Source organism: Ursus americanus, chromosome 21 (assembly GCF_024610735.1).
Source record: "Ursus americanus isolate L20-20 chromosome 21, mUrsAme1.1.p, whole genome shotgun sequence".
Taxonomy (NCBI): Eukaryota; Metazoa; Chordata; class Mammalia; order Carnivora; family Ursidae; genus Ursus; species Ursus americanus.
In genome coordinates, this window is record NC_142147.1 from 55,495,857 (window position 1) to 55,510,163 (window position 14,307).

The following is a 14,307-nucleotide window of genomic DNA, read 5'->3' on the forward strand; positions in this document are numbered from 1 at the left end:
TACGATACTCATGATTCCGTTTTCTATTTTCTTCCAACTTGGAACAGCCTTATAAGACTATAATAGAATTGTTTCCCGCCTAGATATTTATATAGTCTGTTGTCACTAATCACAGCCCCACGCGTCCAGGGAAGGCACGAGTCTGTTGCCCCACCAGTGAATCCCCAGCGTGCCTGGCGCCATGACTGGATGTGGTCACTGCTCACTACACGTGGGTTGGTTGCCAGCATTGTGGAAGGAAGGAAGAAAATTTGCATTTACAGAAGTTCAGGAAAGGGAAGTGTCTCAGCCCAGGTCACACAGCGTCTGGGAGAGGCAGGGGCAGAAGTAGAACTGAAATTGGGCTGGCTCCCAGGCCCTGCCCTACCTCCCCCCACCTCATGCGCGGGGACCAGCGCTGTTCTCTGGACTTGGGCTTGGTGGGGAGGAGGCAGAGACAGTGGGGTTTGGGGAGACTCACATCTGGTTTGAATGGTCCCAGGACCTGCTGCTCTCGGGCCACCCTTCAGGGACAGCAGAGCGAGGCCCTGGAGGGGCTGTTCCCTTTCCTGTGAGGCCATCCATCCGGGACCCGTGACCAGGAACACGGGGCCTGGGCCGTACCACACCCCGTGCATCTGTCCGTCCAGCACACTCTGAGGATGTTATAAGCTGTCTGCACCGCTGGGGACGACCATGGCAGGCAGCGCCAGGACCCCGATCCTCACTGCCCTTCTCTGCCTCGGTGAGCGTCCTGGGAAAGAGGAGGGATGGGGTCATCTTCCCCCCTGCCCCAGGCCCTGGTCCCTGGGAGACCTCAGGACTGGGGAGGATCAGTGGGGGCAGAACTTCTGGGGGGGGGAGTGCACTCAGCCCCAGATGTGACCCAGCGCCCAGGGGCCCAGACCAGGCCTGGAGCAGCTACGTGTGGGTGGGGGACGCACTCACAGGAACTCTCTTCCAGGGCTGTGTTGGGGCCTGTGGGACCAGGCACTCGCGGGTGAGTCCTCCCCAGACCTCCTGCTTCCGCCCAACAACCCCCTAGGCAGCCGGAGGGCACAGAGGGTCAGGGCTGATGGTGACCAGTGTGGGAGGGGCTTTGGGGTGACAGGTGGGAAACTGAGGGGAGAAGGGCACCCTTATAACTCTCCGTGGGATTCCCTTCCAGGGACCCTCCCCAAACCCTCCATCTGGGTTGATCCTGGCCACATAGTCACTCAGGGGAGGCCTGTGACCATCTGGTGTCAGGCGTCTCTGCAGGCTGACGGCTACTATCTGTATAAAGAGAGGGTCCCTGAGCCCTTCTGGGAGACCTCACCAGATTCCAGCAACAAGGCCGGTTTCCCCTTTGCATCCATGAGTTCACACACTGCAGGGCGATACCAGTGTGCGTATCACAGCAGGAACAGCTGGTCACAGAAGAGTGACTTCCTGCCCCTGGTGGTGACAGGTAAGGGCAGAAGCCGGCCCCTCCCCCTGAGTCCCTCCTCCAGGCAGAAGGGAATGGAGTGTGGCCTCAGGGGGACCCCTCGCTCACGGTCCACAGTACATGGGGTACCTGGAGTGATGGCCCCTGTAACACAGCTCCCCCCTTCTCCCTCAGGAGTGTATGGCGCACCGTCTCTCTCAGCCAACCCAGGCCCTGTGGTGGCCTCGGGAGGGACCGTGTCCCTGTCCTGTAGCTCACAGGTGATATGGGGGTCATTGCATCTGCTGAAGGAGGGGGGAGCTGATGTGCCCCAACAACTGGAATTGACGTCCCATCCTGAGACGTACCATGCACTCTTCCCTGTGGGCCCTGTGAACACCTCCCATGCGGGGACCTACAGATGCTACGCTTCTCCCCAGTCATACCCGTATACGTGGTCAGCCTCCAGTGACCCTCTGCACCTTCAGGTCACAGGTGAGGGGGCCCCTTCCCCCTCCCCACCTACCTCCTGGGCCCAGATGACTGACCTAAGCCATATGCCCAGTGGAGCCCTGGGGTTGATGGGGGTGAGGGACACGGTCCTCCTGGGGCCAGACCCACAGGTGGGGGGCCTTGGGAGGGACCCATGAGAGCCTCACTGCAGGCCCTGGGCCAATGTGCGGTGTGCGTCCCCAGTCCCACTGTCCCTTTCTGACCAGGTGTCTACAGGGAGCCCTCCCTCTCGGCCCAGCCGGGCTCCCTGGTGCAGTCTGGAGACAGCCTGACCCTCCAGTGTCACTCAGAGACTGGCTTTGGCAGATTTGCTCTGACCAAGGATGAGGAGCTCAGAGCTCCCCAGCGTCTGGATGGGCATCCCAGCCCTAGCTTCCCCCTGGGCCCTGTGAGCCACACCCACGGGGGCCGGTACAGATGCTACGGCGGACACAATCTCTCCTCCACATGGTCGGCACCCAGCGCCCCTCTGGACATCCTGATCACAGGTGGGGAGCCCCTACCCCATGTCCTGACTGTCTGCTCAGGGCCCGGGACCAGGGTTGCCCCTGGGTGATGGGGTCCAGGGGGAGGCAGGAGCACAGGCTGAGGTGGGGATGCGGTCTAGAGACAGGGACTGAGAAAGGCACAGTGAGGGCCATGGAGATAAAGGACACCACTCAGACAAGAGGTGCTGAGAGGGGGTCCCACACAGTGTCTCTGGAGAAAGGACAGTGTTCCCCAGGTCCAGGATCAAGGGCGTGTAGGGAGGGGGTGGCTCTCTCCATGTTTCAACCTTCCTCTCCTCAGGAATGTATGAGAAACCGTCCCTCTTGGCCCAGCCGGGACTTTCAGTGTCCTGGGGAGAGAACGTGACCCTGCAGTGTCGCTCTGAGATCTGGTTTGATACCTTCCACCTGTCCAAGGAGGGAACCCTCGCTCCTCCCCAGGTCCTTCGTCTGCAGGACCCAGCCATACCTTATCAGGTCAACTTCACCCTGAGTCCTGTGACCTCAGACCACGAGGGGACCTACAGGTGCTACGGCTCACACAGCGACTCCCCCTACCTGTTGTCACACCCCAGTGACTCCTTGAAGCTCCTGGTCTCAGGTGAGGGGCCCCAGCCCTGCCCCCTTTTTATCCTCCTGGTCAGTTGGGGCAGCTGTCCTCAGGGGAGTGCTAGGCTGGGATGCGAGTGAGGGGGTCAGAGAAGGAGGGGATCAGCAAGAGGGGAACCTCAGCTCTCAGAGGGACAGTCAGGGCAACAACCCCCATGCCTGGCTCCCACCTTCCCCACTGCGGTCCTGCAGTGTCTGGGGACTGAAGTATGCTGGAGAGGGCTCAGGGCTGACAGAAAGGAGGAAGGCCAGAGGCCCACTCCTCACATCCTCCTCCAGTCCTAGGAGCCCCTCCCCCAGAGACACCAACACCAGGGTGGGTGACCAGCAGAGGCTTGATCCCTGGAAGGACCAAGATCACCCTCTCTGGCATGGCTTGTGTCTGGGGTGACCACAGGGCCCCAGGGGCTCTGAGCCTGGGCCAGTGGCAGGTGGGGTGGTCATGGCAGAGGGAGAGGGTGGCACCCAGCAGGGGGAGGAGCACCCTGAAGTGGGGAGCACGTAGCCCCTGCCCCTCACCTCCCTGTCCTGTTCCCAGGAGACTCTGAGGATGCACCCCTCATCCGGCAGAGAGGTAAGGGGGGTCTCTGTCGGGAGGTGGTGGGTGGGAGGAGCTCAGCCTAGGCTTGCCTCAGCCACTTCCTGAGATTACGGCCGGAGAAAAGTTCCTTCTCACTGGGACAATTCTGCGGATTGCAAATCTGACTGCAAAGGGCAAGAACGTGGCTTCGTCGCTGTGCGGGGCAGGGGAGCAGGCGCACACAGGAGGCGTCTGAGTCGCCTTCACAGAAGGCAGGGGGCTTGGCCGAGAGCAGCCGGGGAGCGAGGGCAGGAGCAAGGCTTGCAAGTCACACCCCCAGCTTCAGACCCCAGCTCTGCTACTTCCCAGCTATGAGCTCTTGGACAAGTCATGTCCCTCTCCGCAGCCCAGGCTCACCGTCTGCACAACAGGCCGCCCACCACCTCCCTCAGGGCCGCTGTGAGATTTCGGTGAAGGCGTCAGCATGGCCCTTCTTGGAGCTCTGGAAGGCCAGAGCCCTCCCTCCTGCCCTCGCAGATGCACACACTCCAGGTCCACACAGGCCCCCATGAGGGCGTCAGGCCTGTGCAGTGTGGGAGACAGGTCTCCACTCCTGTGCTCTGCCTGGAGGGTAAGGGGGCAGCATGAAAAACCCCAAATCCTACAAGGAACCCAGAGCCCTGGTTCCAGCCCCAGCCCTGCCGCCTCCATGCTGGGCGACCTGGGACACGTGAATGACCTCTCTGCGCCTCAGTTTCCTGTCTGTGCAGTGGGTGGGAGGGGCGGCGATCCCCTGCTGCAGGGCTGTTGGCAGGGTCAGAGGTGAATGCACACAGCAGGTGCTCAGTGAAATGCCATCGTTGGCTCAGTCATGGTGTGCCTCGTGCCCAAGGTCCCCACTGGTACCTGTACGTCCTCATCGGGGCCGCGGTGGCCTTCGTCCTGCTGCTCAGCCTCCTCGTCCTCCTCCTGGTCCGACACCGGCGTCGGGGCAAAGGCAGGAAGCGGGGTGAGAAGGGAAGGGGGTGACGGGCCCTGGGGGTGGAGGCTGCCCCGTGGGCCGACCGAGGGTGGGCTCAGGGCAGCGGCCAGAGGGAAGCCAGGGAGGTGGGAAAGGCCAGCGTAGCAGGACTCCAGCATCTCTCAGTGAGAAACCCTAGAAAGGTTACATGTGAGCATACGTGTAAATGTTTCATCCTTTTGCCTTTTCGAACTTACGTTTGAAAACACATACAAGCTTTTTTTACTGTTTAGAACTGCTTTCTCGTGAATTGTACGCGGGCTGGGCAGGGATTGTCTAGGTCCTCAGCTGAAGGCAGGCCCGGGGAGGGTTGGGGAGGGGGCCCTGAGGCTCACTTCCAACTTCCTGCAACAGCGGCAGCGGCAGTGCCTGAGGACAGAGGCCCGCCCAGGAGGTAAGACCACCCCGAGACCCTGACTCCTGCCAGCCAGCGGCCCCCTCACTGCTGCTAACACCCTGTCTCCTCCCCAGCTCCGGTCCCGCTGCGGCTGCCCAGGAGGAGACCTTGTGTAAGATGCGTGGGGCAGCCCTGGGGGGGGGGGGGGGAGGCAGGCCCAGAGACGTGGGTGGGCAGTGGAGGTGGGGGACAGATTCCGTGTGGCTTTGTAACGTCACTCACCCTCTCTGGGCTCCTGCCATTGAGATCTCAGGGGATCTTGGCAAGAGAGGGGGCCACCTTGTTCTGTCCCCACCAGATGCTGTCGTGAAAGACACACAGCCTGAGGACAGACAGCTGGCCAGCCAGGTGAGCTCCCTGTGCTCCTGACCAGGGAACCCCCTGCCTCCCTGCTCACGTGGTAAACCCAGTGGACACTCTGCCCGGCAGCAGGCCTCTCCCTTCTGGAAGCCCATAGCCCTCTGCACTGCGGCAACCCCACTCCCCTAGGCCTCTTCTGATCTCCAGCTGTTGGGACACTGGGGTCGAGCTGGCGGAGCTGGCGGTTAGTGCTGAACAGTCTGTGCTCTGCAGAGGGGCTGAACTCCACGCCCTGGGCCTACACTCCACAGAAAGTGGTCCCACAGCCTCGCTCAGTCCTCTGCTGTTCGTTCTTTCCCTGACAACGTGCGGCAGGTTCACGGAGTTCACCTTGGCCACCGAGCTGAGCCACCTTGCAGGGGCCCCTGGGTCTGCCTGTCCTTCCACATTGAGGGCCCACCTCAATTCCTGCCTCCAGCCTTGAGCGCCCCCAGCACCAGATTCCCATGGCCAACTACCCACGTGCCCATTCCCTGCGTCCTCACCACAGGCATTCCCACCTCACACCCCTCCTCCCCAGATACACTGAAGGAGGGCAAGAGGGGGCTCAAGGCCACCCCTCACTGTGTCTAGCAAGCCCCTTAGACCCCCAGGGAGGACATCCTCTCCTCCCCAGCCAGATGCCTTTCCTCCCCTTGCTCCAGGCCGCAGTGTCTGAAGACCAAGATGTGACCTACGCCCAGCTGAGCTGCTTCACCCTCACGCGGGAAACAAGTGCACCCCCTTCCTCCCAATCAGGGGAGCCCCCAGAGGAGCCCAACGTGTACGCCTCTCTGGCCATCCACTAGTCCAGGAAAGACCCATATGGCCACTCCACGGGTCTGGAAGGTTCCCTGCAAGGACCCTGGAAGGCACAGGAGCTGCCCACAGTGGGTGGTACCTAAGGAGCCTGGAAGCAGGACATGGACCACCAGCAACTCCTCGGACCTTGTGGAAGTTGATTGCTTCCAGGAATTTCCATCACGACACAGCCGATGTTACAGTTCCATTAATTACCAAGTGGCAACCTGTGGTGTGGGGGGAACCCAGCACTAAGCTGCAAGAAATAGGGACCTTCTGGAGGCTTCCCAGCAGCATCCCAGGGCCCAGTGCCGTCACACTTGAAGTTGGGCACTTTCAACTGACCTCAGAGCCCAAGGCCTCAAAAGATGGACTTGTGAGTAGTGCTGTAGCCCAGGAGGGGTTGCCCAATGCCAAGGGCTTCCCCTTTCCCGAGACCATGCCCCTTCCCCTTCTCCATGCAGCTTCTCAACAAGGCAGAGAAAAGGGAAGCTGGTCTCCCTCCAGACCCTGTGTTCAGCAACTCCAGATGCAGGGGGGAGGGGACCAGGGTGCCTCAGCTGTCCCTTCCCAACCACACCAATGCAAGCTTTGAAACCAGCCTGTCCTGTCTAGTAACCCCCCAGCAAACCCCAATTCAACTGGTTCAGTGCTTAGCTCCTGCCAACCTTGACCCTGACTTCTTTTTGTCAGGGTCAAGGTTCAAAGGGCTAGAGACGCTGGGCTGACCCTGACCTCCACTTGCTACTTCCCCTGCCTGGAAGAGTCCCCCGACCCCCATGCAAATAGCTGGCTCGACAATTTCCCCTAACTCTGCTGGCATCCCCGCTGAAATGAGGAAGTGGTATTTGTGCTGCTCACAACTGCACCCCTGCCCCAAGCAGCAAGGACCACCAGCTGGTAGGCTCCCCAGGCCCCTCTAAGCAGGAGGCAAGGCTTGGAGTGTGAACTGGCTGGAGGGAGCCTGGTCAAGGACTCAGCCTGTGCCTCTTCACACCAGAGGCTGTATGTTCAGAACAGGGAGGGAGACACAAATACCAATAAACGCCAGTTTCAAAGGATTGTTTTATTATCTGACTGGGAAACTAGACAATCCCAGGCCCGGAGGGGATGAAGGGTGGGCTCAATCCTCCTCTTCGTCATCACCGGCTCCAGCCCCACCCTGGCCCTTCTTGGCATTCTTCCTCTTCACACGGCCTGGGCGGCCACCCCCATATGGAGAGCGCAGGGAGAAGTCAATGTGCTTCTGGGAATCCAGGCGGACAATGAAGGACGGGATGTTCACCACCTGCTTTCGGACCCTGGAGGTGAGGACGGCAGGTGAGGGATGGGGGGGACAGGACCCCAGTGGGAGGGGACACTACTGCTCTCTGCTGGGACTCCGACTTGCTGCAGCGCCACCAACCGCCAGAGTGCGCCTGCCCCTCCAGCACCCGTGTGTTCTGTCTGGAGAGCTCTAGAGCATCACTCAACTCATACAGGACCACGGAGTAAGGAGGGCAGCTGGTGGCAGCCAGTAATTCCAGGGTCTGATTCTTAAAGCGGAACCGTGCCAGACGGGGGGCTTTACCAGCTAAGGAGCAGCCTCCCTGCCCTTGAAGCAGCTGAGACCCCGTTCTACAAAATGTGACAAAGGGCAAACTGAGCACCCAGATGAAAGACCCGTCTGCCCCCCGAGGGAGCCAGGCTCCTGTGACTCTGGCACTTGAACATCAGACCGCGGCTGTGGTCAACTCGCCAAGTTAACATCGGCTAATGCTGTCAGGATCCAGAATGAGTCCGCGAGCGGGCCCGACAGACAACTGATTCCACAACGCGCCGCACCAGCTGAGGCCCGACGACTCCTCTCACCCGGGCACACCAAGGGGTTACCTGTCTGCTGCCTGCAAGCCTGGAGAAGCCTTCGCAAGGTGTACGGCTCAGGCCGCAGTGACCCTTGCGCCGGGCTACGGGGCAGGGGACGAGGCTGTCCCCACACCCCATGAGCTGTCTGCAGGGGCCGATCTGTACCCTCAAGGTGTGCTCACACCTTTGTCACCTCCGAGGGCTGCATAGGAGGTAAGGACAGCAAACTGAGCATGGGGGATGGCACAGAAGACAGACTCAGGGAGCCCCTTCGACACGTTACCTGATATGGCGCTGGCGGATCAGCACGCGGGCATGGTGGATGGACTTGGCCAAGCCCAGCTTGAAGACCTGGGTCTGCAGGCGCCTCTCCAAGAAATCCTCGATCTTCAGGCCCAGGATGTAATCCAGCTTCATCTTGCCCTCGTCCAGCACTCCAATGCGCACCAGTCGCCGCAGCAGGGCATTGCCTGGTAGGAGGGGAAGCACGGACTGAGGCGTCTGGCTCACTTCGGACTTCTTGGGGTTCAAATCCCCCACTTAAGGAGCTCCATTATCACGGAGCTGCGACTTGAGTGGGAACTAAGAACCGATTCTGATTTAAGAATCAACGTAGCAGCCACTGTGACTCCTGCAATCCTCACGCGACCTAAGGCAGGTCACTACTGGCCATACTCATCTTACCAAGGAGGGCAAGTGACCACACACACCTCTGCTCTCCTCTGAAAAAAGGAGAACCTTCCTCGGAGGTGTCAAGAGAGTAATGAGACAATCCCCGGAAGAGGACTTAGCATCTCTCTGCAAAAGACTCCATGCTGCTGTCGCTAAACCATTACTCCCACGATGAAGCGCAGTGGTCGAGCACTAACCAGCTGGAGTCACGAAAGCCCCACTCATCAAATCTGACGCTAAACCACCTTCCTAAGTGTTAACACTGGACTGGCAGTACTTAGCTTCTGGACCCAAGAAAAGTCACAGGCCGGGAACACGCTGAAGTTGAATATCTGTCATTCACTTATCATTCTGTGGTTTTCCACTAAAAAATTATGGTGTGGATGTGCTAACAATGCACGGCAGGCGACAACCCAGCAGATGCCAGCTTCTGACTTTCTCCCAGCAGCCCCGGGCCACTCCATGCTGGACTGCCCTAGGGATTCAAGGGGCAAACCCCAGCCCCAGGGCTCATACTGTTGATTACCACATAGTTTCAGAGCTAATCAACACCCTATCACTGGGGTAAAACCCCACCACCTCCCCCCAAGAGGGTTAGTTTCACTTGTTATAAGTGTCCATTATCTTTAATTACAGCAAAACAGTTCAAGCAAGCTCCATGACTTTGTGAAGCGATAGTTTCCCTCGCAGTCGATGGGAAAGAAGATCACAATGGAGAAATACACTTTACCTTTCCCAATACCCCAAATCATAACATGGCTTTGTTTTTTGCACGGCTGAATGCTCAGCGGAAGACATAATATCCTCCTATTCACAAAACATCAACAAATATAAAATACCTAAAAACAGACTTAACCAAAGAGATGAAAAACCTGTACACTAAAAACTGTAAGACACTGATGAGAAAAAGACTGAAGACACAAAATGAAAAGATATTCCATGCTCATGGTTTGGAAAAATATTGTTAGAATATCCACACTACCCCATGCAATAAACAAATTCAATGTAATCCCTATCAGAATTCCAAAAGTGTTGTTTTCTTTTTTTAACATTTATTTGAGAGAGCGAGCTCACGTGCTGCGAGCAGGAGTGAGGCTTGATCCCGGCATTCTGGGATCATGACCTGAGCTGAAGGCAGAGGCTTAACCAACTGAGCCACTCAGGCGCCCCACCAAAGGTGTTTTCCATTTAAGTGCAACAAAGAATCAATCCTAAAATTTGTACAGAACAAGGGACCCCAAAGCAATCTTGAAAAAGACAAAATGCTTGTGAATTATGTATCTGACGTGAGGTCAACACCAAAAATACACGAGCAACTCCAACTCAATAGCAAAATATTCCAAACAATGTAATTCAAACACGGGCGAAGAGTCCGAACGGACATCTTCCCTAAGCCACACAGATGGCCAACAGGTACACGAACAGGTGCTCACCGTCAGAGATCATCTGGGAAATGCAAATCAAAACCACAGTGAGGTCACCTCACACACACCAGACTGGCTGGATCTAAAACCCAACAGACAACAGTGCTGGTGAGGATGTGGAGAAAAGGGAACCCTTGTGCATGGTTGGTGGGAATGCGAAGTGGCACAGCCACTATGGAAAACACTATGGAGGTTCCTCAAAAGTTAACTACGATGATGCAGCAGATCCTACTTCTGGGTATTTATCCAAAGAAAATGAAAGGGCTAACTGGAAGAGAGAAGCCCCCCTGCCCGCCCCGTTCACTACATTATTTCCATTGGCCAAGACACAGAAACCTTTTGTGTCCACAGACAGTTGAATGGACAACAGGGGTGGTATACACACACACAGTGGGGTATTACTCAGCCATAAAAAGAATGGAATCCCACCACCTGCAACAATGTGGTTGGACCCTGAGTGCATTATGCCAAGTGGATGAAATCAGACAAATCCCATGATCTCACTTATACGCGGAATCTAAACAAAACCACCACCACCTCCACCACCAAAAAACACCTCATCAAGTTCATAGATACAGAAAACAGATTATGGGGGCGCCTGGGTGGCACAGCAGTTGGGCGTCTGCCTTCGGCTCAGGGCGTGATCCTGGCCTTATGGGATCGAGCCCCACATCAGGCTCCTCCGCTATGAGCCTGCTTCTTCCTCTCCCACTCCCCCTGCTTGTGTTCCCTCTCTCGCTGGCTGTCTCTATCTCTGTCGAATAAATAAATAAAATCTTAAAAAGAAAAAAAAAAAGAAAACAGATTATGGTGGTTGCCAGAGTAACGGGAAATGGGTGGTCAAATGTACAAACTTCCAGTTATAATACTGTATACCGCAAAGTTGATGAGAGTGTATCTTTTTTAAAAAAAGATTTGTTTGACACAGAGAGGGCACACAAGCAGGGGGAATGGCAGGCAGACGCTTAACCGATGGAGTCACCCAGGTGCCCCACAGACCTTTTTCAAAGGCTTTATGACAGGGATGACGTAGACTTATGGTGATCATCTCACAGCACACAAACAGCAAACGCTACGCTGCACACCCAGAACTACAGAACACGGTCTGTGAATTATACGTCGGTTAACAAAGGACAATGACGTTCAAATATCAATACAAAAAAGAAACCCAACAGGCAAATAAAAACGAGTCTGGGTCCGGGCGCCTGGGTGGCTCATTCAGTTAAGGGTCTACCTTTGGCTCAGCTCATGATCCCAGGGTTCTGGGACTGAGCCCCGCGTTGGGCTCTCTGCCTACCTGTGCTGTCAAAATAAATAAAAATCTTAAAAAAACCAGTTTGGGATTATGTACCAGCTAGGACACTTTATGCGTTTTTGTACTTACGCTAGAGAACAGAAACGTAACAAGAATTCAAAGTTTAAAACCTTCTTAGAGACTTCTAAGTAAAATAAAACCAGTATCATTAAAAATATTTCACATTTACTACTGAACCATCTACACATCGTTAAAGAAGAATGGGGCCAGCCATTCCATCAACACCAAACAAGCCTTACAGATGTATAAGTACTAAAATAATTCTCAGTGCACGTCGAATGAACTTCGCATCTTCAACAGCAGTATGTCCAACAACTGAAAAGCTACCCGGGCTCCATCTGACCAAAGCAAGAACCACCAGAACGCTGTACAAATGTAAACCAATGTGCACAATCCTGAGGCAGAGGCCCTTCCTTGTCATCATGGCACAGGGTGAACACTGAAGCGCCTTAGTTTCTGATCTGAAAAACGAATGTTTTTGAGTTTCAGTTTCTTTACAGCTGCCATTAGGATAGAGCCCATACCTGTATAAACCCCGGGCCACAAGCTGGCTGCAACTGGTTTAAGAGTCAACGTCTTTTCAACAGACAAGAATCATAGAAGCTTCTTGCGCAAAGTTGCAGGCCTCAGCGGAAAAGGCTGGACCTCAGGCTGTATCTGTGACAAACACCTCCAGACACAGGCAGAGCTTGCAGGTTCCTCCTTCCTGTCCCGTGGGGATAAATGGCTTCGGTTTACTAGAAAGCCTACAGCCTGTGGTGCTGCCTTCCCTGTAACTTCCACTTCTTCCACAGGAAACCACAAATACTCCTGGGTTACCTACAGCTCAACCCTGCCCGGTCTGCCACGTGACTGCTTATCCAACTACGGGTGTCGAATAGCTCTATCTTCAGAAAGTCCCTCTGTCCTCAACTACCTGTGGCTGGCTCCCCAGAATTTGGGATAAGGTCCCACCCAAGCATCCGCAGGGGAGGAAATTCCTGAATTTTCAGGACTGTGTGGTCGGTTATTGGTTAAACAAGCTCCATGCTTTTCTCCACCTCGAATAGGAATGACGACTCACACTTAACAGCGAGGGCTCAAGTGTAAAATCAGGTTTCCTTCTTAAGCATACATGGGAGAGAAATCAAACCAGTAACTTTGACTGAAAATCTAGGAAAAGCCAGACAGGATTCCAGCCCCTCCTGCTTTTCACCATGAACCAAGATTCCCTAAGCTTGGGCGCAAAGCACCACCAGGAAGAGAGCTGCGAGGCAGCCTATTTAGGGGTCAACACACAACAATCTGTGGCGTGTAAATTTTACTCCCATACAAGCTTATACAAAACACAAGGTACCTTTTCCACTGCTGAGGTAATGAGGGGGATCCTTTACCTTTCAGTCACTGTTCCAACGTTGGGTCACGTTCTCTAAGCATCCTCTAACATCTCAGCCCATCCCCATCACTGAGCTGGCAGCCCTCAGTCCCACTACAGTGAGAGGCCCCTCTGACCCCTTCCTCCTCCCCCAAGATGCTAATAACATCTTAAGCTACCGCTAGGAGGTTGTCAAGCAGATCCAACGCAGTAGAAAAGCTTTAAAAGGCACTTAGGGAATCCTCACGAAATTCCAGCTACTTTAATATTAGATTCCTTTGGTCCAGTCTGAAAGCTACCGTTTAAGTTTCAACGCGATCATTCTATCCAGTCTTTGCTCCGGGAAGCCCGTCATTAACCAACTCCCGTCTCAAAGGAGAAATTCCAGACCTTAATCACAGTGATAAGATAGTAATAAGCTGTAGTACCCACATGTCACCACGATTGTTAACTTTCACCTGCCACGATCTTCCCTGGGACGCCCACAGTCCCCTCCTGTCCAGGCCTTGCTGAAGGCCCGGGACCACCTGGTTCGCGAGGGCCGTGTTCCGGGACCCGGCGTCACACACGCACCTTCAAACAGGCGCCGCGGGTCCTTCTCGTCCAGCGTCAGCAGCTCCCGGGCAGCCTTGCGGATCTTGGCCAGGGTGAACTTGACCCTCCAGACCTCACGTTTGTTCCGGAGCCCGTACTCGCCTGCGGAGACAGGGGACTGCTAGCGGGGCCGGACAGGCCGGGCCCCACGACCCGGGGCGGACCCAGCACGCGGCCGGCCTCGCTCTCCCGCACCCGGAAGCGGAAAAAGGGTCTAGACCGCTCACCGATCAGCTTCAACTCTTGGTCGAGGCGCGACTTCTCGAAGGGCCTCCGAGGAGTCACGTAGGTCTTGCGACAAACCCAGCTCCGGGCCACCGGCATGTTGGCTGCGCGCGTGCGCCTGCGTGGGAGGGCAAGCCAGGCGCGTTAGGGCCGCGGACGGCGCCTGCGCAGTCCCGTGGCCACGCCGCAACTTCGCGAGAACCGCCCGCGGCGCCTCCGTGACACGCACTGCCCGCACTCCCGCGGGGCAGTCCTGTCCGACCACCTTCTACCTCCCACCTCTTCAACGTATTCATCTGAGGTCGGGGGGTCTGTCCGACCCCGCAGCCCACACCCTGACCAGCCCGCAGAACACCATTCACCTCCTTACCGTAGCTTCCAAGATCTGAGAAAGAGACGCACGCGCTGCCCAGCCACGTTTTTATAGCAACGACGCGGCCTGGTGAGGTCAGCGCGCACGCCGCACGTCTGCACCAATCAGAAGAGGCGTTAGCGGACGCAAACGCATTCGAGACGACAGGTCGGGCCAGAGCGGCGAGCTGAGCCGGACGACCGTGCCCCGCGCAGCCGCGGGTCGCGACGCGCGCGCGCGCGCGCGCTGGGAGGTGGGTGTTGTTTCGGCCCCTGTCCCGCTGGCGAGGCTGAGAGTCGCCGGGTGATGTCCTTCTTCTCTGGGCCGCAGGCGCCCCCGCTCCGTGGAAAGATTACCCCCCACCACCACCACACCCCGAGGGCGATCTTCCAGGAAAGGCCCCGTTAGTTCCTGAATCCAGATGTCCTCGGCTCTCATGCCGGAGTGGCGT

The 14,307-nt window shown here is 56.5% G+C and overlaps 2 protein-coding genes across 3 annotated transcripts; one reads left to right on the plus strand and one right to left on the minus strand.

The window, feature by feature from the left end:
- The first annotated feature begins 312 nt into the window (after window positions 1-312).
- LOC123786959 (leukocyte immunoglobulin-like receptor subfamily B member 3) lies at window positions 313-10,817 on the plus strand. 2 transcript variants are annotated; one of them, XM_087871005.1, is made up of 12 exons: window positions 313-724; window positions 944-979; window positions 1,148-1,429; window positions 1,583-1,882; window positions 2,107-2,388; window positions 2,690-2,989; window positions 3,536-3,571; window positions 4,410-4,526; window positions 4,893-4,932; window positions 5,010-5,047; window positions 5,234-5,283; window positions 5,940-10,817. In XM_087871005.1, the coding sequence occupies exons 1-12, from the start codon at window positions 676-678 to the stop codon at window positions 6,081-6,083; spliced, it is 1,674 nt and encodes a 557-aa protein (XP_087727131.1). In that variant the 5' UTR covers window positions 313-675; the 3' UTR covers window positions 6,084-10,817. The 2 variants fall into 2 exon arrangements, 1 of the variants encoding a protein (XP_087727131.1); XR_015728140.1 differs by lacking the exons at window positions 5,010-5,047; window positions 5,234-5,283; window positions 5,940-10,817 and having other exon boundaries at window positions 3,924-4,526; window positions 4,893-4,917.
- Window positions 7,123-14,002, minus strand: RPS9 (ribosomal protein S9). Its single transcript, XM_045789381.2, has 5 exons — window positions 13,875-14,002; window positions 13,507-13,622; window positions 13,259-13,381; window positions 8,204-8,390; window positions 7,123-7,376 (listed from the first exon to the last, which is right to left on the minus strand). The coding sequence occupies exons 2-5, from the start codon at window positions 13,601-13,603 to the stop codon at window positions 7,199-7,201; spliced, it is 585 nt and encodes a 194-aa protein (XP_045645337.1). The 5' UTR covers window positions 13,604-13,622; window positions 13,875-14,002; the 3' UTR covers window positions 7,123-7,198.
- Between the last annotated feature and the right edge of the window lie 305 nt (window positions 14,003-14,307).